At 28.8% G+C, this 26,374-nt stretch overlaps 2 protein-coding genes and 3 pseudogenes across 2 annotated transcripts; 3 read left to right on the forward strand and 2 right to left on the reverse strand.

Moving 5' to 3' along the window:
- Positions 1-753: 753 nt before the first annotated feature.
- Positions 754-7,567, reverse strand: LOC132941169 (E3 ubiquitin-protein ligase UHRF1-like; annotated as a pseudogene).
- Positions 7,568-13,901: 6,334 nt separating this feature from the next.
- LOC132933744 (histone-lysine N-methyltransferase SETDB1-B-like) lies at positions 13,902-16,940 on the forward strand. Its single transcript, XM_061000020.1, has 2 exons — positions 13,902-15,021; positions 16,549-16,940. Exons 1-2 carry the CDS (start codon positions 13,902-13,904, stop codon positions 16,938-16,940), a joined length of 1,512 nt encoding a protein of 503 aa, XP_060856003.1.
- A 2,018-nt stretch (positions 16,941-18,958) lies between these two features.
- LOC132941178 (uncharacterized) lies at positions 18,959-20,249 on the forward strand (annotated as a pseudogene).
- Positions 20,250-22,434: 2,185 nt separating this feature from the next.
- Positions 22,435-23,174, reverse strand: LOC132941189 (uncharacterized). The gene has a single exon (XM_061009130.1). The coding sequence runs from the start codon at positions 23,035-23,037 to the stop codon at positions 22,435-22,437; it is 603 nt and encodes a 200-aa protein (XP_060865113.1). The 5' UTR covers positions 23,038-23,174.
- Positions 23,175-23,622: 448 nt separating this feature from the next.
- Positions 23,623-26,325, forward strand: LOC132941197 (uncharacterized; annotated as a pseudogene).
- The last annotated feature ends 49 nt before the right edge of the window (positions 26,326-26,374 follow it).

Raw genomic sequence — 26,374 nt, forward strand, 5'->3', positions numbered from 1 at the left:
TTATCAATTTTTATACAATAAAAATGACCACTATGGCAAAATAACAATTACAAGCAATAGCAATGGTTGTTGCTCGTAGATAGAGTTTAGAAAGCCGAAAAATGCATACAATTATATTATTTAATTTAATTTATGTTTGTAAATATGTATCTAATTGAAAATTTTTTATTTAAAAATAGCTTCTACATTTAAATTTTTTTATTTAAAACTAGCTTTTACATTTAAAATTAATATATCACTGGACATGTTGTGTAACTCGACTATCTATTATGTAGTTAGAACACTATTATAGGTACTTAATATGTGACTTTAATGGTACCTAGTAGGTACTTTAAGACATTTTTAGAACACAAATAAAAAAATAAATGATTAGAATCATAATATTCCTTTATATCTAAATTATATTTGACCTATTATGAATCTTGATGTTAAGAACATTATCTGTATTTGTATGTGGGTTTTTTACAATAATTTAATTTTTTAACAAGTTATGCGTATATAATATAGCGTAAATTTTAAATGCTTATAACTCACTTAAAAACAGGCAACTGAGTTAGTGTTGTAAAAAACTCATAAACTATGAATACTACTTCTTTTTAAAAAAAGTTCCCTTATCTCCAAGTATAATGAAATATAAATATATGTATGCTCAAATAAAGCTTAAAAATAGATTTAAATAAATTATTGTTCTATCCAAAGCGTACTTTCTGAGATAAATAATAATAATAATATATTAAGCAAGTAATTAATAAATTATTTATGACCTGTGTTAAATCTTGGAAATATACAAACGAGTTTTAGCCAATGTAGTATTAATGTTCAAAGAGTAAACTTTTCCCAATTCAGCATGATGGGCATTGGTACCTCAGAACCGAATAATCTTTTTGAACATCCCTAAAAAATAATAGAAATATTAGTTTATATCTAAAAACAAAATAAATCTTAGTCACAGGCTTACTTTACAAATGCTGTGAGCAGATTCTAATGCAATTGGTTCAAAGATCAATATCCAGACAACATATGAACATTAAAGTTTCTTCAACTCTATCCAAAAATATCTATACGGGATATTAATTATAATATAAATTTGTTGTGAAATTAAGAATAATTTTTTTTTCAATAGTTTCACACTTTTTTCCCGTCTTTTAAATTCTCTTTACAATGAACCAAATATTTTTTATTGGTAGCATAAATTGTGATAAATACTTCTGCTTCATTTTCCAGTTTATAAAGCAATTTTTGCTTTCTTTTCGGAGCTATTTTGCTCATTTTTTCTTTTTGGTAAATTTTCATTTGACTTGCTGTTTTCCATGTCAGTGTCTTGTAGTGTTCTTTTTCTCTTAAACCCGGGTAAATCTGATTTTGTATTGCCAAGACCAGTAGAAGGTATATAATTATCAGGATGCTAATAAACCACATGAAATGATTGAACAAATAACTAAATATTTTAAGTGTTACTAACTTTTTTCAATTCACAATTATTTAAAAACCCAGTTGAGTTATATGCTTTTTGCTTTTTGCTTTTTTGTGTCCAAGGAGCTAGTATAGGATCATCTCGTTTTAATATAAAACGCCATACAACAAACTTAGGTATTCGGGTTTTTGGATATTACTTCTTTACTTTGAGAAGACCATCGTAGTTTTAAAATAACTTTTATCTAATTAGTCATTACTAATTAATTAATTAAATTATATTTAGATTTCAATTTTGCCACTGTTATTTAATATATTTAAAACTAAAAGTGTAATGTTTGGATTTTGAAGAACCTATCTTTCAGATCAATTATATTTATAAGTACCTATTTAATTTGACCAGATGACCAGAAAATAAAAACTGTTTTTACAAATAAAATATTGATACTAATTGCCCACTTTGGGTGCATACTTGGAACAGTGGCGTATTTAGTATTTTTGTAGGGGGCGGATGACAAGAATTTGAGCTTACAGATTACAATATAATAATTATAATGCATATGTATACTACACATGTTTTTAAAGAGCCATGGGGGCGGATTTGTCCTCATATTTCTATTGTCAATATCTCTTCATAACCACCACTTGATACAATACTAAATGCACCTTGATTGTCACGGCCATGTATTCCTCCAACTGGTGGTTGGTGAATGCCACTTTCAGACACCTTAAGAACAACAATTTAAAAACCATTTATATACTTGAAAAACAATTTCTCCGCAACCCACTTAAACATGGAATAACCATGTAGTGCCAACTTCAATACCTGGAATGGGGCCAAAATGATTTGGTGGAACAATATTACATTTCTTTGTTCTACCAACACATGCCATTCCCCTACCTCAATCTCGTTTTAATATTAACTCTGATGTCTTTTTTTTTGAGGTCTTTAATTTTTCACCAGCTTTTACAATTTTGTTTTCATAATTTTTGTATGTTGGACAATACCTGGAACAAATGTTTTGCGCTTAAATATACTCATAGTAGTTATAACCATCAATCTAAATACAACTTTTTTCAATAATTTCTGGAATCACTGTCAAGGGTGATGTAAGGTAGGCCATATGAAAACTTTCATCACATTCATCACATAATATCTCTTCATTCTCAGCTTTCTTGCTACCATAAATACTACAACCGCAGTATGCATATAATTTATTAATGTTATTTTTGAATTTAGTACAACTCAAAACTTTAGCTCCTTTTCAAGAAAAAAAAACATTTATTTAATAACTAATATTTTATTTACTAATAACAAAATTTCAAATTTTTGTTCTTACTTTCCTTTACTTGTTTGCATGATTGTATCTTCTTTTTCAGTTCTCTCTGCAACCAACTTGTATGGTTTTATTTTTAAGATATGGTAAAGGAACATCAGATGACAATATTGGTCAACACTGCTTTATTTGATCCAACAGTCATATCTCCCATTACCTCACTATTTTGTCTATTTACTGTTATCTTTTTCACTAATACGTCATATACCAATAGCCACGTTACATTCTTTAGGATGATCAGTGTTAAAATTCACATAAAAACTTTATTATTGATTTTTAATTGATCAAAGGCAAATTATCAGTAGAATATCATTATAATATTGAAAGATATAAGAATATAAGATGTTATATCTTTCAATTAAGCTTTAGTGAGTGGTTGTTTATTAGGGGCTCTAAATTGATATAATTAATTAGACTTATAAATGCAATAAACATATAAATGCAGCTTAAAAAATATATATATATATTTAAGGCATTTAGGTTCTTTTACAGAATAAATCAGTCCATCGTGTTCCTCTTGACTGTCAGAGGAAGTTGGTTAAGTTTCTATACCTACTATATTCAACTTAAGAAACGTAGTACAATTTTTGTTTGTAGATATTATTAATAGCTAAGAACAAAATACAGAGCCCCAGAAATTATGGAAAACTTAGAACATTTTAAATATATAAATTTCTTTAAAAACAAAGTTTTGGAAAATAAAAAATGTATTTACGCTTAAAATATTTTAAAGGTTATTAAAATCATTAATCAAAACATGGATAAAGAAACAAAATATTATTATTTATTTAAATCAAAATTGTTTTTAATAATCAATTAAGCTGTAATATGAGTAACAAATAAAATAATGGACTGAAAACTAAAGCTGAATGTTCAATAAATTCTGATTGCACTATTGTTTTCAGCATAAAAAAAATGGGGAAGGTAGGTATAACCTTGCTGTACAGTTGGTGTCGAATGTATCTTGTGTAATTGAGTAAGCCATTGTAATGCATATTGTATTACTGTGGCGAAGTCATGCATGGTGGGCGGAGGGCCCTGCCCCCTCACCCATTGTCCGTATCTAAACATCCAAACAACATAAAATAAATAACCATTTCAAGGGTTAAGTATTTTTTATATTTTGGTTTTGGCTCACCTTCCTCCACAATTTTAAAATCCTGGCTATGCCACTGTTATATTAGGTTTTAATACAGTTATCATTGCATTCGAATAACAATTCTGAGTGACTACGGTCTTTCAGCCAATATTGCACATAATATATGATATTTTAAGATACCTATGTAGTATAATGTACATTTAAATTGCTGTTATAGTACCTACCAACATTGAAATAATTATAATAATAATAAGTGATAAATTAATAACTGTTATTTATTTTACTAGCAATAGGTAGAATTTATTTTGCTGAAAACATTATATTTACTATATTACCTATTAAGATTTAGATAATTATTATAATTATTTATTTTTATATAATTTATTATTGTTATTAGCTTTTGAGTCAATACCGACTTATCGTGGAGCGGTGTACCTATATATAGGTTTGTGGTAGAAATAGGCAATAGCATAAATTAATATATTTACACATTCAATCTGTTTATGCGTAGGTGCAAGAAATACCTTGATAAATATTTTTTTAAAAGTACAAAATAATATAGTTGAAGAGGTATTATTTGTAATAGTTTCTCTTATAGGTACTTATGTATGTTCCTGTGTTAATATATTTTAATTTTTTTAAAAAAAATTTTACATAAACATTTTAATTTAATTTAAGTCAATAGTTTTTTACGAGGGTTTTTACACCACATTTAGAAAATTAGTCTGTTTACATATTATTTTAATGGATTTTAAAAATTAATATTTTCATGGTTTATGTATACCTTGTCTGTGTGGATGAGCTAATTGACAATTGAAAAATAATTCTCTGTGGCTGACTAAATTATTGTATATTTGAGGTTGACAATACAACTTCAATCAATATCATACGTCATACAAACCACATCGTCCAAATTATTATGTTGTAAAATTAGAATCGCTGGGCTGGGTGATAATATAGGTATTATACAATTTTATATATTTTATAGCCATAGTGTACGTGTCATAGGTATTGAGTCGATCATATGAGTAGACGATTGTTACAAAGACAGGTAGGCTAATTATTACTAATTAAGTTAGGTACTTGAGTAAAGAAAAATCAAATTATCATCCAATAATCACATAGCCCAAGAAAACACAAATTATCAAAATTATAATAATTATTGCCTTGCCTCCCGTCGTGATTAAAACAGTTTTCCGCAATAAATAAAATTTTTAGTTATTTGTTCTAAATTGTATAGTGCTGCGGGGCCCATAAGCGCAACTACAGGGGGGCTTAGTCCCCCTCAAAACTTGTAACAGCCCCCTCAAAATAAATTATTCAATTCTTTCCTAAAATATTAACAAATCTTTAAAACTTAAACTGTATTAAATTAATATAAAAGAAATTTCCTTATTTTTTTTTTTTTTGAAAAAATGTAATTATTTAATTTTTTTTAATATTGCCTATGATAATTATGGTAAATAATATTTACTAAATATTTTAAGCTGTATGCCTGTATTCGTTTTAAGGAAACAATTTATGTCGGTATGATATAAATTATTTTGTATTTGGTAAGATTATTACACATAATTTTACAGTATACACTGAACTATAATATAGAGATAGGTAATAAACTAATAACGAAATAAAAATCCCCTGAAAAAAATCCCCGACCCTAGGAAAAATAACCCCCAGACTACAGTAGTACTGACAACCACATGGCATTTTTCAAACGTTATTAGTGTAATTATTATATTATTATACTTATATAATATAGGTATACTTTTCATTAAAAAAATTAATATATAATAATTAATATTCAAAAATAAGGCATAATTTTTTATATTTTTAAGTGGATATATATGAGGGTGTTGGGGCATCACCCCCACTGGTTACTTTTCATGTAATGTCAGGTGGGGGCTGTAACATTTCAGCCCTAGTTGCGCCACTGGCAGGGCCGGATTGATTAGGCAAGCTATACCAAGAAAATCTCTATTGGCCGCTTAAAGTTTGGGCCGGCCGTGTGAGTATGGGTGAAAATAAATTCATGTTTAAATTTTTAAAATACGATTATCCACGTATATGCTCATAACAATAGCGCGGTTTTATATGCATTAAAAACCAACAAAATATGCGCTAAAAAATCCTAAATATGCATAGTAAAATTAGCAAAAAAATTATCGAACCCTACTATAAATACTTATCTACTTTTTTTCTTTTTTTTAGGTAGTTTTAATCTATAAGAAAAAAATAGGAATCAATTTATATCAACAAAATATCCTAAAACAAATTTGAGTCTTTAAAATCTTTATCTTATTATGTATTTTATTACCCTGATTATTGATCTAAGGTCAGATTTGGGAAAATCGTTTATACCTACAAGTATACCTATTAATTTATTATGATATTAATCGAAACTTTAAAATATGAAATTTTTTTCTTATATTATAATACTATATATTTTAAAAATATCTAAAAAAACATCGAAATATTCACTAAAAGATGAAATATGCTATTAAAATTGTAAAATAAGCCCTTAAAATAGAAAAATGTCAAAAAATGTCAAAATATGCAAAAATATGCGCTATAAAGTTTCATTTTTTAAATCGTCATGTCATGAAACAAATTATTGTGTGCTCACTATTAGCATATCATACGATCAACCAGAATAAATAAGCTGATGCATACAAATCCGCGCTCTACTCTTAACATTTTAGATGTAATTTTGGCCCAGTGAATATGTAAAAGGGCCGATACATAAAAATCCAACGCAGATATAGTGCGATGCATGGGTCTATACCAGTGGTTTTCAAATTTTTTTTATACACGGCACACCGTTCACTTCAAAAAATTTTCACGGCACACTGACCTTTTTTTAGACGAACAAAATTGTTTTGAATTAATTATAATTTTATATACATTTAATTAGAAATGTGTGATTGATGGGATAACAAATATTTATTAATTATTTATTTATTTATTAATATTACAATTACAGTATAATTAGTTATTAAATTTATTTACAAAAAAAAGTGTAGTTTATAAATAGGTATATTTAATGAGAAATGTGTGCCTGATGGGCGTTACAAATATTTTTAATTCTTGGACGAATAGTTGACAGACATACTCTCATTTCTTCTTCCACTGAATTTAGTTTTTCTCGTTTTTCTCGTTTTTTATTTTTTATATTCGTAAATCGTAAGTGCTGAAAACCCTTGTTCACAAAGATATGAGGTTGAGAACGGCAAAAGAATAGTCAGTGCTTTTATAGATAACTCTGGATATTCGTTAGAAACATATATCCAGAATTTATTGAGAGTGATCTTTTTGAATTTCAACTGCAATGTTCGATAATTTTTAATTGAACAGAGATTTTCTTCTTCAACAAGTTTTAAATCAACCAAGTCACTAAAAGACACATTAAAAGGGTCTCGTACCCAGTCATAATTTTTAATATTAATACTTGGAAAATATTTATTCATTTTTACTTCTACAATGTGATAGACTTGACTATTAATGACAAAATGTTGTCATCCGCAACTAGTAAAAAAGTACGTGGAAACATGATTAAATTACCTTGATTAATTTTAGTTTTCCATAAATTCAATTTTTCGATGAAAGCTATAATTTTGTCCGACGATGTTAGTATATTTTCATCACGACCTTGCATACTTGAATTTAGTTTATTGAGATGCTCAAACAAATCAGAAAGATGACTTTGTCCACCACTCTTCATCCCCAAGAAAGTTGAATTCAGTTTCTTCCATAGTTAAAAACCGCGGCACCCAGTTTGAAAACCACTGGTCTATACTCTGTCCAGCGAAAGAACCCGCCGATTCTGCGCACCGCCCGTGACACCTTGCTATCGAAACAGGTTCCCCTATGGCGGGGTGTTGCGGGGGGGGGCAGTTTTAGTCAGTGCGCGGCGCATTCTTTCGCTGGACAGACTATGCTAGGTACAAATAAAAACTACGTGATTATATCACCTATATCCCTCTAAAGTACCAATTAGATTCACTTTCCTACCAGAAAAGATGCTCAATCGTTTGTAAGTAGTTAATCACAGTGCTCGAATTGGGAAAAAAATATAATCTACCTGTTTATTCAATGTACTAAATAGATAACATAATTAATAATTACTGTTTTTGATTCAAAAGAAAACACGTTTTTTGATGAGTATAAAAAAATTTAAAAATTCAAAAACACTGATAAATGATAACCATAACTGAAACTGATAACATTTTATTCGGAACACGACTAAAAATAGTACTAGCACACATCAGTATCTTTGTCTTAAATAATATACTTGTATATTATGGTAAATATGATCTGTGATCGTGAACTACTGACTATATATAAGCAAAACACTGCAAAGTAATGTTATAATTAATCCACATTTAATAAATATTATTTCGGACATTAATTTGTACCGTCAAATGAAATATAGGGGTATGCAAAAAAAAATAGTAGGGGAGTTACGTCCCCCTGTGCACCCTCCCCCAATTCGAGCAATTAATTAAATACAAGATTAACAGATTAACTTAATCGTTTGTAAAGATTTGTTAAAATAAAATTATTGTTTGTTAAGAAAAGCATTAAAAATAATAGTGTTGAAACATTTAGGAACAATAATTATAACGGCTCATTGTGTATAACAATATACAGTAGGAGGTACACCCTCAGGTTTACACCCACTTTACCCTGTCGCTGGCAGGTTGTGTCACCTAAACGGCAATCGAATACCTGCGTCAATCGTTTTCGTGTGTGCACCGAACGCGTTTAATGCTGCTCAGGGCGAATTGCTCGTGGACTTCATTTTGTGATACACCGACGATTTTCAATAATATGCATCATCAATCATCATACATTGGTAAGTACTATAATTAACAAAATTATCTTCTTTTAAACAAAATAAATCTAGGGAATTTCGTGCATTTTTTTTTTAACTCAAATATCTGCAGTGGCTTGAAATTTTCACAGGATATTCTTATTAACATCTACTGGACATGAAATAATTTTTTTAATATTTTGGCTTTTTTTGCGCTTTTTCCCTATTAAATATGTATTTTAATTTTTCGATTTTTTTTATTTAAATTAATATATTATGATAACATATTTATTTTCTTATAAATAAATATGAATATTTGATGTAAGGTTTGTCATACATTTTTCATATATCTGGCAATTACAAAATATCGTTAACATAGTCATAATCTTATTTATATGCCTTTAGACTTCACATTTTCACTAAATTACCAAATTATTAAAATTTGAAAACATTTTTGCCATATAAAATGCATACGAATTTGAATTCATAGGTACCCTAAGTTTCAAAACTTAATACTTTACTTTCCATACAAGTTTTTCTTACTATAATTATAATAACAAGATAAGTGTAATTTAAATATTAAATATTTTATATATTTAATATATATTAATTTCCTAAATATATCTTAGAAACATCTAAAGTTATGACTTTGAAAAAATTGAAAAATGTTTAAAAATTACATAAATTCATAATATATTAACGATTTATCAAACAATTTTAGTATTTTGTTATAACTTTTTTTCAAAAAAATTTTAGTTTTTTGTAAACAATTAAGTTTTTTAATTTTTAAGAATAATAGTTTAAGTTCAAAGTTTCTGCTTACATTATTCAATGAGCTATGAGAAATTAAAAAGGCGCGTGACGGGCTTGCGGTAATTGATTATCTTAAACGTGTAAATGTTACTCGCTTCAACAGTGGTGGCTCGAAATATGGTGCACAGGAGGCACGTTAACTACCCAACAAAATTATATAAAAACTATTAGATTCTTATAGTACATTATAATTGGTTATTTTGTACATGGTCTGTAATAAAAAAAAGTTTTTAGATAGCTTTTTGTGTTGGGGTAAGTGTGTCTATCAACGATTAAATAATTCAATTAGCACAGGTATTTTGGCCGTATACATATTCGCTATGTGCGTCGACATGTCAGTTAGTAATAAATGTTTTTTTGGAACACATTTATATATTATATATGTGTGTACCGGACCTATATTTTTTATCGCACAACGATGTCTCGTCGATCGTCGATAACGCACCACCGTACGTTAGCCATTGATTCCCGGTTTAGATAAGTACTAAGTAGTAAGTGGTACATTATTTTAGGTATGTACCTATACCAAAATTAATATTTTTTACCATCTTACATAGTCATCTTATAGGCACATTTTTGTGCACCACACCTTTATGTGAACCTCGCGAGCCGCCACTCCTTCAGTCTTCATACAATAATTACATACCTACCTTTAAATTGTTGTTATACGTACATGTGATTTATTTTTATGTACTAAAACGTTAGTGGAACCAGAATTTTTCTAAACTGTTTAGTTGTTTTGAAATATTTAAAATGTGTATCAAAATAAATTATTGCATTGCTTTGCTGTAACTAAAATGTATGTAGGTACATAACGAAAATATATTTTTAGTATTTTTAATAATAATAAAAACAAACGTTATATTGATATTCTGATACTTCTATAACTGTCCTTAACACAAAAAATTTACATATTTCTATATAAATCTGTTATAAAAAAGGTCGGCAAGTGGGTGTTGCTCTGATGTACAAGTGGGTCACTGTAATGGATGATGTTAAATTTGATTTCAACGATATGATATCATTGTATAAGAAAAACGATTCTAAGCGAAGACGGTCAATAAAACTATGATATTACTAAGTATATTTGATGATATTGTTGTAAATAAAGTAATTTATATATAATAGTATATAACCTATTTACGTGGAACCTTGTTCTAAAAGTTGAACATTAATAAATTTAATAAATAATACATTTTAAATTTGATAATTTTTTTTAAAATTTGAACTTTAAATGCTTACAAAAAAAATATGCCTATGTAATTTTAATATTTTTCAATTGCGATATTTCGATAGGAAATTTATATTCTATTTGGTTAGTTTTTTTTTATTATGAACTGTTTTCTTTATCTTATTTATTTTTATAGCTTAAGATATCAAATAGACAACCGGGTTCTTATTATTTTGGAAATTTTTAAATTGTAGAATGTAGATATTTTAGTATATAAATTTAATCCATAAGTTAAAATCCATGATAAAGTAAATTTCTTTATCATGTTATAATCATTACCTATATTACAATTTTCAGTACATTATCACATTTTTGTTTCATTGTATTTTTTCCTTAACTAGGTACATATTAAAAATGAAAAATGTATAATATTGTTATGTTGTAAATTAAATATTGTTCTATTACATAAAGCTTTTTATATTAAAAGTAAGCAATGGATATTTACCTAATTTAGATTTGTTAATAAATATTCCATACATGTTTTTATTATAAATATTATTTATTCTAAACTGGATACTTAGAAATATTGACCACAGATTTTAGGTTTAAAGACACCATTAAGAAGTGCTTCTAAAACTATAACTTGATTAGTTTTAAATTAAATTTTTTTTATTTTTTAAGTTAAAATCATTTAAATTATTTGTGGTAAATAAATTATTGGTCCAGTATATTGCAAAAGGTTTTGTAAATGTTGGTCTTCACAATACTGTGCGAGTGTGCTTGATTTTTCGTAAAAAAAAATACCAATTCTGGTAATCTCCCTGAGATGGGCTTATTATTTTAATTTCCCCCATGTGTTAAAAAGCTAAGATCCGGCCCTGCATATTAATAACATAGGTAGGCACTTTCAGAATAATAATACAGATAATAATGTATTATGTTATAGCGTATAGGTAATTACTTATATTACGATTAATGCGAAGGTGTATAAAATCAAGGTGTATGAATGGAGTGTTGTGGGGGGAGCTAAGCCACTGATCACTTTAGTTGACATAAATCTAGCACCCCTGTAAAATTAACCCAAATTGCGCCTATGACAGTGTAGAGTGTCGGCACACATAGTATCACTTATCAGTATGTAAAATATTAATATTTAAATCTTATATCAGACTATTCAATAGACTGCACAGCTGTTGATTCCCCGATACTATATGTTATTCCATGTTATTTTTTTAATTATTGGTGGGTCTGAAGCTTATAGGGTGGGGGGGGGGGGGTCGGAGTGGTCGAGCAGTCTGAGGCGTTCGTTTAAATAGGTATCGACCACTGGCGGCTTTTTTCTCTGGGCATTCAATAGTCTAGAGAGAGAAGCCGCCATCCCCCAACCGGGCATAGCAAAAACCTACGGGTGCCTAATTTGAAATTCTGCCAAAAGCCAAAACACACGTGTTTACCAACCTACAGTATCCTTAAATATATAATCTAAATCTTGATACGGTCGAGAGCGGTATCCGTCTTAACGTGTCTCGTGAGTGTATGTGACGTTGGCGGCGATCTGCGTCAGGCCCGAGGGTGAAGGCAGAGTTGATCGGGTGACACAACACAGTTTAATTTATAGAAATAAAATACACGGGAGATGCTAGGCAGTAGGCGTAAGGAATGGTTGATATATTTAAATACTTTACATAATTGCGTAGCGGTGGCATGATTGGTCACCACGGGTTTACAAAATGAACCGGCTGACAGTGAATTAACGGCGAAACCGACAGGTCGGTACGTGACTTGTGGAGCGTGCGCCATTTTCTACATGGCTGGTTTACTTGAAGAGATTTGTCACAGTTTACTGATGTCAGTACGACAGTATACCTAAGTATCATGTTTCTCAGTGCGTCAGGACACTACGGTGGTGGCGATGTTCGCTACGCGGTGTACGGAAAAAGATAGATCACCGGCCGTTCCGTACCGGTTGACCATTGTACCCATTGGCGCAAATAGGGGGGGGGGGGAGGGCTTGAGAGGACTAAGTCTCCCCAAAGGTCGGTCAAGTCCCCACAGTTTAAAATCTAGTAATTAGTACTCATTTTTATATTTTGTGGTACTAAGCAATATGGCCTACGGGGAGGGGGGCTTGAGTCCCCCCAAAAAATTTAGTCAATTTGCGCCTATAGTTGTACCGTTCCAGTGTTCATCCGCCGTTAACGGTCGGCGCGCTGGTGTAGCTTACCATGGTCCGGTGGTATTTAAATCCCATTTTTAGCAGTTTTTCGTAATTTATCGGTAGTTATTCCCGTGGCATTAAATAACTATTGAGAAAATCGAAAAATGACCTCTCTAAAGTACTATCTTGATCCAATTTGCTAAAAGATAAAGTACTATCTTGATCCAATTTGCTAAAAGATAAAGTACTATATGTTGAAATCGAAGTACTCCTTCTAGTGGAAATTTTGTATACAGGATATCAAAAAAAAAAATAAACACCATTGAAAAACCACTAGCTTCCTCGCTCCGCTCAGAATCTAAAAATGTTTAAATTAATTGCTTAAATAAATACATTTCCCTATCATATTATATTTTTTGAGACCATAAGTTTTAAAAACAATCGATTCAATAGGTACTTTGTTTAAAATTACAAGCAGATAAATATAATATATCTTATAGAAAATTTAAGTTATAACACATAGAAGAATTTTTTCATATAAAATGCATTTTTAATTCTTCTGTTTGTTGAATTAATTTTAAACTTTTAAAATGAATGTTTTTAATTGTTTTATTCAATATTCTATTAAAACATGAGATATGCCCATTTACATACAATATTGTAATCGCATGTAGATTAATATTAATAATACGATTAATTAAAAATATTAACGCATATAGTATTAATATATTAGTATTATATTAGTTGGTGTCATCCTTATTGGCTATATTCATTATTATTAATGGAAAATGGATGTTTTTTGAATAATTTGTGTTTATACTAGTATAGAAAATAAATACATGTATATCATGTGACTTTAAACTTAATCTGTGTTAATTCATTTTAAAAATATCAACCACACATATAATTTGTTTATTAGGTACCTTTATTTCGTAAAATTCAAGTCGTGTAAATAATAATAAAATTAATCGGAAACTCGGCAACTCAGCATAACAATAAATAAACATGTATTGATAAAGAACTATATATTGGTAATTGTTTGTTGAATATTATTTATTATTTGATTTCAATTTTTATTTCCAGACTATAGTGACAGTATAATGAAACATAAAGACACACCGTTTGATGACATTACTCAACCAATTAAAGTTGAAAATAAAATACTTCAAACAGATATCTTGCAATCATCAAAAACTATTCCAAGTCCCAAAAAATATATTATTCATAACTGTAATCATTCTTGTGTAGAATGGGCTGAATATGATCAGAATAAAACAAAAAAAATTAATATGTTGGCAATACCATTACATTTTGGTTTTAATAGACATACAACAAATGGCAATGGTATTACAAATTCAATTACATATTATGAGACTCCTTGTGGCATTTTTATTAAAACGATGACAAATATGATGCATTATCTGACAATAACCAGAAGCAAAATGACAATCGACCAATTTGATTTCAATAGCTGTGTGAATCCATTAGCCCAATTTAATGTTTCAAGACCCGTCAATTTTTTGGACGATATATCTGAAGGCCTAGAATTTAGACCAATAACATGTGTAAATAGTATTAACAAAGAACTACCACAAAAAATTAAGTATATGGTTAGTAGACAAGCAGCGACCGGAGTCAACATAAATGTGGAAACTAATTTCTTATGTGGATGCGATTGTACAGACAACTGTGAAGACAAATCAAAATGTGCTTGTTGGCAGAGTACAATAAACGGACAAAGTAATATGCCAGAACTTGAGAAAAATCCGAATACAGGTTATAACTATCGACGATTGTATACAAATGTACCAACTGGTATTTATGAGTGCAATAAGACGTGTAAATGTCACAGTTCTTGTTTAAATCGTGTTGTGCAACAGCCCATGTCTCATAATTTACAATTGTTTAAGACAGAGAAAAAGGGTTGGGGTGTACGTTGCTTAAATGATATAACACGAGGAACATTTATATGTTGTTATATTGGGGACATACTAACTGAGACTAATGCCACAGAACAAGGTAAACAAAATGGTGATGAATACTTGGCTGATTTAGATTTTATTGAAGTAGTCGAAAAATGTAAAGAAGATTATGAAGAAAATGCTTTTTCAAGTCAACAGATAAAAAGACCTCGAAAACTGTCAAAAAAAACTATGATATTGTTAAATAAACTTACCACACAAAAATCATCTCAAGGTCATATTCAAACAATATGTAATGGTAATACATTTTTCTTTCGAAACAATTTATAATACTTCTAGCTGATCCCGTGCAATTGGTTTCCCGTTAAATATACCAACACTATATGACTCAAACTTTGTTCAATTCGTTGTTTAATATTCGGTGTAAGGTGTTCAAAACTTATTTTAACTTTTCCGTTGCCCGGAATAAAAATTCTGTTTCACAACAGTATGTTATCAGGTAGGCAATGAAAAAACTAAATTAAATTAGCCTATATTCTTCCCAGAGAATATTATCTACACACAAACATTAATTTATATATATATTATATTGACAAATAATAATACAAATCAACAAACATGCCCGTAACCAATAGCAAGCAACATACAATACACTATTATTATTTTAATCTGCAACACAATTTTTTATTATTTAGTTTACTTTTTCTGAACAGATGGCGTCACTGTTGTATTTTTGACATCCACATTCCCACTTTTCCGGTGGATTTTCCAAAAATTTTCTTTGGCAAAAACCTTTTCCTAGCAATTACGAACATCTTAAGAAAATTTGAGCCAAATCGGACCAGCTGTTCTCGATTTATTAGGTAACATACATTTTTCATGCTCCATTTTTATTTATAGATAACAGCTGATGCATGGCGTTGCTCGTGACAAATTATATACCCATGGATTTACCACTTTTCTTAAACTCTGTTTAACGAAAACTTCAGATATTTTCAACACAGTCAGTTTTGATACAGGTCTAAAAAATTTCACTTCGAGGTACACATTCTCAGGAGTACATTTACGTTTGTACCAAATTTCAAAACCACGAGTGCGAAAGACTTGTTGGCTGTGGATTCCAACACACACACACACACACACACACACACACACACACACACACACACACACACATTGCCTTTTATTAATATACATTATTATTAATTATTAAAATATTCATCATAGCGTATGTCATACCATATCTTCCAAACCCAAGTACCTGTCAACCTTAGTAGTTAGGTAGAACAAAAACAATGAAAAGCACGTCATAGTCTGTTTTTTATTTAATATTAAGATTATCCCTGACTAAATTTGATATATGCCACAAAATAAAAAAATGATTAATTTAGCTTTGTAACACTAATATACACAAAAATAATTTTATATTTATTTTTACATACAAACTTGTTTGGGGAGGGTGGTAGAGTGGATTTAAGGCTAAAATTGGTACAAAACCCATTAGGGCAGATGTTTATAATTAGTTTTTAAAGGGGTCCAAATGATTTGAAAAAATGTTGAGGTCCAGAAAATCTCATATATTTTTTTGCTTAGCATGTTATTTCGGCAAAATATTGTTGGCTATCTATTTATTTCCTCTCCATAGTACGTGTGTGGATACTGGACAGAGGGCCGGCTTTTTAATAAACCCTGCTTTATCAGTAATAACTTTGCAAAAGTTCAGAAAAATCGATCTAGTATGATATTTCCTGTTAGCGGAGACAAACTTAAAACTCCTTAATATTTTATATAATAGTATAGATATACTTAAATTTGTTTTTTATAGATAAGAATTTAGCCTTGAACAATACATTTCAATTTTTGGAATTCAGAAACCTCGAACACAAGTACTTAACCTCTAACAGACGCTATTATGGACCTCAAAAATCAGTACGTTACTATTATGGTAATGGCGATGGAGTGTATACCATAAATGCAAAAACTAGTGGCAACATTGGACGATATTTCAATCACTCATGCACTCCAAATTTATTTGTGCAAAATGTGTTTGTGGACACACAAGATTTACGTTTTCCGTGGGTATCGTTCTTTTCGGAACATTACATACCAGCTGGAACTGAACTTACGTGGGATTACGGTTACGAGGTAGGAAGCATTTCAGGAAAAGTGATGACTTGTTATTGTGATTCAGCTAAATGTAAACGAAGACTTCTCTAAGTGTATAAACGTTGTTTAAGAAAAACAGTTATAATTTAGGGTAATATTTAATTAATATAACATAATATAATCTGTTTACATTACAAACTCGGAACTCCACAACCACTTTCACCAGAATATACTTTCACATACTGACAACATTTTATTGTTATAACTTTCACATATTCACAATAGTAGGTAATACACTTATGACTGAATAGTTTTGTAATCTATTATGAATACGCAATACAATAACTTTAAAAGAAAATAGCGACCTCTTTTGCACAATTAATATATTTCTCACTTTTTGATACTACGTCGTACGTGTTAGAATTGTTTAGTTATAATTCATGAGGATCACATGAAACAAGATGAGTTGGTAGGTACTCTATATTTTACCAGTACTATAAAATTCAAGTATCAGTACATCTTAATGTACCGGCAATTTACAAATTTTTCAATATAACTGTTATTTTTAGGATATTGTTTAGCCATTAATACTGTACGTTTATATAGTTAAATATATTTAGTTTAGCTTTCAATGCATTTAAAAGTGTATTTTAGTTGAATTTGGCTGAGATACTAACTTCTTTAAAAAAAAAAAAAGTTGAATAGTGTTTTATTTCCTTATAATAATAATAATAGTTTATTGTCAATATAATATTTTACAAAAAGATAACACAGACTAAAATAAAATGGTTAATGACGCCGCCCCAAAAGCTTAGCTTGTGGTGTGTACAGCAAGTTCAATACAACACAAATATATTACATAAATTATTTAAATAATTAAATATACATATAATATTCTATTATTACTTACGTATTAGGTATAGAATAAACATATTTTATATTATAAGGTAGCCGGTAGGTAATATAATGATAAGAATACAACTAATAATAATAATACAACTTTTTTTTATAATGTAACATAGTTATGATTTAGATGTTTTAAAAAATGTTATAATGATATTTATTTTTATATGATTTTAAATTAATGTTAAGCTTAATACATTAATAAATACCGACATTAAAAACCATTTTTCTACAAAATTCTTTATTGGTTACTGGGATATTCAGATTTAGGTACAGTTTGTTTCACGCGTGATTGATAGCTATATTATGTAACGGGTAATATTCTTTTAGATCTATGTTAAAAATATAATTAAGGATATTCCATATATATATATATACAAGCTATTTAGGTTTCTTACATCGAATGTCCTGTAAAGGTCATCTAATTGAAAATCATAACGGTTTTAATAATATAAATCTCAACAGTGAGTTTAATGTAATAATAAGCGGGTTTAAAGAAAACTTAGATGCGTTATTCTAAAAAATAGAGGTCCTTTTGTATTACAGATATCCAAATTGTATCATTTTTGATGTTGTAAAATCCGTGTCATCTTACGTGATATTAGTGTACAAATATTTAAATTTTACATTGTAAGTAGGTATAACTACTTACTTAATATTATTTTTTTTAAACAATAGCTAGTACTATTGTCATGGAAAATAAAAAAAAAGTTAGTAAGGTCTTATTCTAGTAAATATTTACTTCGAATTATTGCTAGTGATAATGTATTACACATCTCAAAATAGTAAATAGCAACAATGTTATGAATATTTATCTAATTTATCATTGTTATATTATATCATATAATAAATACATATTAAGTATATTTGTTTGTATGTATATGGTTTCTATTTTTCGTAAATTATTTCGTATGTTTAATGATTGGGTCTTTGGAAAATACTATTTTTTCTTTTCATTTATAGTATATTATATTACAATATTGATGCCAGGTTGCATGAAAGCGATCTTTAAATTTATCTAATGATTCATCTATGTTGGCCGGGTTTAACGGTTTAACGGTCAATGAAATGAAGCAAAATACGACTATGGTTGAGAAGGGAAGGATGATATTCTTGTGGTGCAAAAATATACCTTTGCACCACCCAGTTTACGCCACTGCTAATGAATAGTTTTTTCCATAGAGTATACAGAGGCGCCCTAATTGAAATAATATTATGATGCGGAAATGGAAACAAAACAGTGTAGGCAAACTATAGAAAATATTTTATTGTATGTGAACTATAGTATAATACTTATTGTAATTTAATTATATTACTCATTATTAACCTTTATTTATAACTATCAATTATTACTTTAAAACTGAACATTTGAACTATAATAGTTAAAATAATAATATAACTGATCATTTTTATATTAAATTGTATCTATACCTATAAATTATCAGTAAGTAATAATTGTATTAAATAATTATTTTATATGTATACATTTTAATCTATAATTGATAAGCTTGGTCTAACTATTATGGACACCCGCCTAGATCATTAACTTTAATTATTTATTGTTCTAGTTTAACTTAGATATAATAATTGTTCTTACATTATCTATATTTTTTTTAAATTCATATACAGTATTATATTACTATACTGTAGTTGGTGATTCTAACTTACAATACATATTTCACACTGAGTTGTTTTGTTTATATTTTACTCATTATCATTTTGCATCCCTTTGAATTACTATTTAGAATTCACTGTTAACCATTAAATAGTTTAACATTTTTAAAAACGTAATTTTATTTTTATATCGTTGAATTATCTATATTTATTTTGTCAACAAGTAGCTTTAGTTTTTATTTTCGTTATAATAAAGTCCACTATACTTTTTTGTTTTGTATTAGTTTTAGGTTTATCATTCTTGCATAAAGGTAATTTTATGTTTAAAATGTGTGGCTGACTTTTGTCACGTCATTACATAACAATATTATTAATTCTAAACTTGTCGTATTTAGTAAGTGGATTCCAATGCTACCAGTGTTCTACAAGTAGAATTAAATAGTTTAAATTAAATTGTGACCCAAAAGAATTTGATAATTGTGGTGCTTACGAAAAATTCTACAAAAATCATAGAATGCACTAGTGATGAATCTCATATGCCTGACATATTTTGTGTTAAAGTAACCAAACAAGGCCTCCAAGGATTTATACGTGAGTCAAAAGTTTCTAATAATTCATTTGATCAATATCATCAACATATTTGTATAGTATTCTAATATTAATACATTATGTTAATTACATTTTATTGTTTTTAATATCAGGAGATGGTCGTTGGAGAAATGTGATCCGCTGTTGTGGATTGGTTTCAGATACTGGTGTGACTGCCGACTGGTGTATGCACCTGAGTTGAATGGAATGGAGTCTATTGGGATTTGGGAAAAATGTTTTTGTTCGAAAGATAACTGTAATTCGTTCACCAACATTACTCCATTATCGGACATAACAACCACACTGTGTTCATAAATTACTATGTACATATTAAGGAATTGATAGGAATTGAATTATTTTTAATTTCGTAAAAAAATCCGTCCAAACTTTATAGTGTTGATAATTAAATTTTTTTTATACATTTTATAATTTAATTAATTATTACTTTAAAAATATAAACTATTTTAACTATTTTAATTAAATACTTATTTTTAATTTCGTAAAAAAATCCGTCCAAACTTTATAGTGTTGATAATTAAATTTTTTTTATACATTTTATAATTTAATTAATTATTACTTTAAAAATATAAACTATTTTAACTATTTTAATTTTATATTTTATAAACAATTTGATGCTAGCTTGGTCTTTTTAAAAAAGGTCCATCTTCTCAATTATCTGAACCAGGAACAAATTATCAATGTTTTGTACAGTTTGTTAATTTAGTATCAGGTATGAATGTAAGATGTAGATAATTACATTTTAAAATATAGATAATTTCATTACATATTTTTTATAACTAGGACTAGGACCCATTTTCCTAATTAAAGGAGATTTCCGAGATAATTTGATTGATAATGTCGATTTAGGTATTCCATACTTCACAGCAGCTTTATTAATTAAAAATAAGCGTGAATATTTAATATAAGGCTCCTGATATATCGTTCTAATAGCAGTTGAAAAATATTAAAAATACATAGGCACAATTTTTTTTTATAAGCATTTGAAGTTTAAATTTTGACAACATTTATCAAATTTATAATTTATTAATTATTTTGTAGTTAAAAATGTATAAAACTTTTATGGCTAAGGATTGAAAATTTAAAACAAGGGTCCACGTCAATAGGTTATATATAAATTACTTTATTCACAATAATATCATCAAATATACTTGGTAATATCATAGGCTGACTGACCGTTTTCGCTCAGAATCGTTTTTCTTATACAATGATATTATATCATTGAATTCAAATTTAACACCATCCATTACAGTGACCCACTTGTAAGCTACTGAACAGCAGAGCGACATCCACTTATCCACCTTTTTCTTATAGGTGTTTGATACTAGTAGGGCACCATTGAGTTCAGTTTGAAAAAAATTAATTTAATATGGAATGTGTAATAAATGTTTTTTGATTGTTCATAATATATACTCAAAAATCATTATTTCAAAAAACTAATGTACACATTCATTCATAATTTATAAGCCAGATAAATTAAATTTGTTATTCAAATAAGTGAAATTTTTCAGCAACCTTAAAATATCTTAATAATTAACAAGACTGACTAAAAACTTGTGTATCTTTTATTAATATTATACCATGTTACAAATAAAATAAAAATAACATATTCAATTTATTAAATACATAATCAAATTCAAATAACTGATGTAGAATTGTATGTATGATTTGAGGGAAGGGGCATTACAAAACCGATAAATTTATAAAGTCTATACTACCTGAAAATTAAATTGAAATTGTACAATGATTTATGACATTTTAATATTTATATAGTTATCAGTGAATATCACTCAAGACATCAATTAACAAAATGAATTGTTTATATGTTGGTATAAATACAATTAACATATTATTTTGGTTGTTTAAAGTTGAAAAAATATTTTTTAAAAAAATTGTATTAACCAACTAAGCATTAACAATTAGAAAAATAGAAAAGGTAACACAATATATTAAAACCCATACTTTGATATAATATTAAGATATGATAAATAAGTGAGATTCTAAATTATAATATTTTTTATAACATATTTTGAAAAATATTTATTAATGTTACATAAATCAAGTCTGCATGAAATAAATGAATCAATTATATAAAAAAAGGTTTTATCTTACATAGTTAAGTTAATTAAATCATCTTAAATTTGCATAATATAAAAAATAAAGTGGATTAATGTGATATGCAAAAATTAAGTTGATAATTTACGCAATGTTAGAAAATAGTTATTACAAATTAGTAACTAATAATACTGAGGTACATACCAATTCAAAATATAGAATACAAAACTATAAATGGTTTTTATAAAACTTAAACCAAAAATAAAAAAAATAAATGTATGCATTAATTTTAAGGTTGGAATAAATCATTCTAAATAATTGTTAGAATTTACCAATTTACCGAGATAAGGTCATTTGGGACCCAATTTTTCAATATGACCTTTGCACTTCACGGAATTAATGAGGCTCGTCCCAGGGTTTTCCCGTGCTACACCAGGCGGGCTGTGTGACCATTAAACGCGCCCATGCTGCACGTACATTCGTCCCTCCGGCATCCGTTTTCCCGGGCGTACTTTAGGCACTCTATATTACCCGAATACGCGGCGAAGACGCACGTCAATTTGTCCCACGGGCACCCGTTTTCCCGGGCGTACCTTAGGCACTCTATATTACCCGAAGACGCGGCGAAGACGCACGTCCATTCGTTCCACGGGCACCCGTTTTCCCGGGCGTACTTTAGGCACTCCAGATTACCCGATTTCGCGGCGTTTGTGCACGTGTCCTCATCCCATCCAACGCCGATCTCGTGTGCAAGTTTCAGGCAATCGATGTGCTCGTGCGACGCTGCCTCACTGCATATGTTTTTAAACTTCTTTTTAAATTTCTTTCCAAACCTGCGGTTCAATCTTCTGAACAGGGTTTGCCTTTTGTTGTCCCCGTTTAGTTGTTTGTTGATTTTTATTATTTCGAACAGCGACCAGCAACAATTTTGCATATCGACGTCCAGTGTTTCCAGTAAGTCGAACTTTTTACGCTCAATCTTGTTGCAAGCGTAGTACGCCGTTTTCAACAAGCTCGGCGGTGCGGACATTTCTCTCGTTGTCCGACGACCTAGCTGTCCGCTCCAAACGTGCAGTATAGCAGCTTTCTACCCGTACGTAAAAGAAAACTCGAAAAGGTCACTCAAGACATTTAACAATAAAACGATGAGCTATCCGAGTTTACTGTAACGATAAACAACTTGCAAGGAAAAATAATGTTCTATGTTAAAAATATTAGTGGCAATCGACGTTTGAGCACATGCTTACACGCGCCAACATAAGACGGCGCAAGAATAATAATTAATAACGTTAAAAAAAATTCAACCAAGCGCATGAGTTTAGATTTGTGCAAGTGGGTATAAACATAACCTATAAACTAATAGACGGCACATTCCACTCCGTCATGCCATCAATGCTAGGAAATCATATATCTGAGAAAGAAAGAAGTAGTAAATCATGGAGGAAATACTTCACTTTTTTAAAATTTTCTTTATCAACCATAAACATATTATTATATCTTCTTCTTCTAAAGGCGGTATTCCACTATAACACCGTGTTCCGGGTTGGCTGTGTAGACCGTGTGATATCCAATGATATGATTGGATAGTTAATTTCATAACCGTAGTTTGGATACTATGATATTCCACGTTAACACTTGTTACCATAAAGTTAAATTATTTCAACTTTTCACCGTGTGGTTATTGTTGGTATAATATCGAATATAATTTTTCGTTTTATTTATTTATAATTTGTATTATCTTATCTTGTTAATAATTATTAATTAAGACGGTATTCCACTAAAGGCGCCTTGTGAAGCTGTGAGCTCACTGTGAAACGTGAAATGTGATAATAAATAATTTGTTCACGTCGTGATCTTTCGTGGTTTTCCGTACAAAATTGGTTTATTTTATTATACCACAGAATAAAATTATACCATTAATATTTGTAGGTTAGAAATTGTTTTAAATAAAAGCGGGAAAAATAGAATATTGTTGTAATAATTTTAAAATATAATCCTACCTATTTATATTTAATTTTGTAACTTCTTTTTAAGCAGAAGATTGTTTTAGAAATAAAAATTGTTCATATTTTATTTAATTTATTAAGTTAATTTTTTAATATATTAATATATTTTTATCGTTCAACATTTTGTTAAATATATCTTCATTGGAATACTACGAATACCAAAAAAAGGTTCACAGACGAAAATTATTAATTGCATGTGCAGTTCATATTTTAAAGAATAGGTGAATATGTATTGCAATAATTATTAAAAATTGTAAATACTAATGTGTTTAAGTAGTAAGTACTGATTATTATTGGTATTGTATATATAAAAGTAACAGAAAAAAGATCGAAGGTGGCATGTAAGACCTATATTTACGAAGAACGTAGACGTTTGGATCACTACACTACACTTGTAAAAGAGTATCAACTGAATAATTCTGCAATGTTTATCAATTTCATGCGCATGAGCTCTTCAAATTTTGAAGATCTAGTTAACTTAGTTGCTCCTTTAATTTACAGACATCCATACAGGCCTGATATTCTTTCACTCAGAGAAATATTATCTGCAACATTGAGGTAGGTAGTATTAATAATTAAATTATGACATTAAGTACAATACATTAAAATATTAAATGAAAATAATTAATACTTAAATATATTAATATACACTATACAGTATTACAGTGTCGTCCTGGTATCTAAAGCGCCCAGATGTATTTCTTACAAAGGGCCCTCAAAAATGACATAAATGTCATCTCATAAAATGATATAAAAAAGTGGTTGAATGTAATACAAAATATTATAAATTTTTAAAGTTAACTTATTTTATACACAAACAATTAAGTTAACTACATATAGTTAGAGTAACTATTTATAGGTAGGTACTTAATACTATAATATTATGGAAATAATAGAAACAATACCATATAATATACAACTTAACATCTATGTTTTAATGTGATACTACATGTACTATACAAATTTTACAATTTATTTAATTTATATCAGTAATTTTTTTTTAATTGACAAGATGATTTTGCAATTTTATCAACTAGTTTATCTGAGTCAACCAAAATATAATACTTTGCCTTGAGCTCTAAAAATTCTCAGCGCTCGGCCCTAGTAAAGAAAAATTGCATCTTAAAATTACGTAAAGTCCATTATTGAATAAGCCAACCAGTTATACAATGTACCCTATAAAAAAAAAAATTATAGGGGCCCCGGCCACAACCCCATAGCCAGGCCGACACTGTCAATATATTTTATGTATTAATAAATATGACACTGTATGTAGGTACTTAGCAACTGGCGATAGTATGGCCAGTATAATGTATTCTTTTAGAATAGGAGAGTCTACTGTATTAGGACTTATTAAAGAATGTTGTTTGGCTCTATGGGAAGTACTCAAAGATAAAGTAATAACATTGGCATACACTATGGAATTGTTGAGATAAATGTTTTCAAAAATAAAATGACAAATTTTCTGAGGGCATATTAATTTTTTCTGTAGGTGTTTTTTACTCTAAATAAGCATGCTTGGTTGGAAGTGTCTGAATGATTCAGTAATTATTGGAATATGCCGAACTGTGTAGGAGCTATGAATGGAAAACATATTGTTCATCAGGTTACAATTTAAATTATAGATTTAATATAATTATGAATATTAAATAGTTATTTCAATTATATAGGCATTTTCTAATAGTGGTTCAATGTATTACAATTACAAGGGAACTCACAGCATTGTACTCTTTGCAATATGTGATGCCAAGTACAATTTTACAGCTGTCGATATTGGAGCACCAGGACGATGCAGTGATGGAGGAGTCTTTAGACAATGTAATTTAGGCAAACAAATTATAAGTAATGAAATTGATTTTCCGGATGATGCACCGATTGATAGTGATAATGGGTTCATCCCATACTATATTGTAGCAGATGAAGCATTCATGTTGTTACCTAATGTTATGAGACCCTATCCTGGCCGATCAAAGGCAAATTTTCCTATTGATGAAGCAGTTTTTAACTACAGGTTAAAATAACATATATTATATATTATTATGTATCATACTTTCATTGTAATAAATATTTCAGATAATTTTTAAAATATTCAGTTTTATATAAACCAATAAATATTAGTAATTAGTAATTTTATGTTTTAAAGGTTAAGCAGAGCTCGTAGGTGTATAGAAAATACTTTTGGTATAATGGCCTCTAAATGGCGTATATTTCGACGACCAATAATAGCTACTGAAGAAACGGTTAATGCAATTGTACAAGCTTCCGTTGTGCTTCACAACTATGTAAAAAAATATGAAAGTAGAGAAGGTTAATGAATAATTTAATTATTACTAATTTGTTTATACTATATATTTTACGTTT

This window comes from Metopolophium dirhodum, chromosome 1 (genome assembly GCF_019925205.1).
Source record: "Metopolophium dirhodum isolate CAU chromosome 1, ASM1992520v1, whole genome shotgun sequence".
Classification (NCBI taxonomy): Eukaryota; Metazoa; Arthropoda; class Insecta; order Hemiptera; family Aphididae; genus Metopolophium; species Metopolophium dirhodum.

Bases quoted from the DNA above. Each gene is read 5' to 3' on its own strand.
- LOC132933744 (XM_061000020.1), top strand. From the start codon at position 13,902: ATGAAACATAAAGACACACCGTTTGATGACATTACTCAACCAATTAAA. The intron at 15,022-16,548 runs GTAATACATTTT...TGTTTTTTATAG, and splicing joins TATTCAAACAATATGTAATG to ATAAGAATTTAGCCTTGAAC.
- LOC132941189 (XM_061009130.1), bottom strand. From the start codon at position 23,037: ATGTCCGCACCGCCGAGCTTGTTGAAAACGGCGTACTACGCTTGCAAC.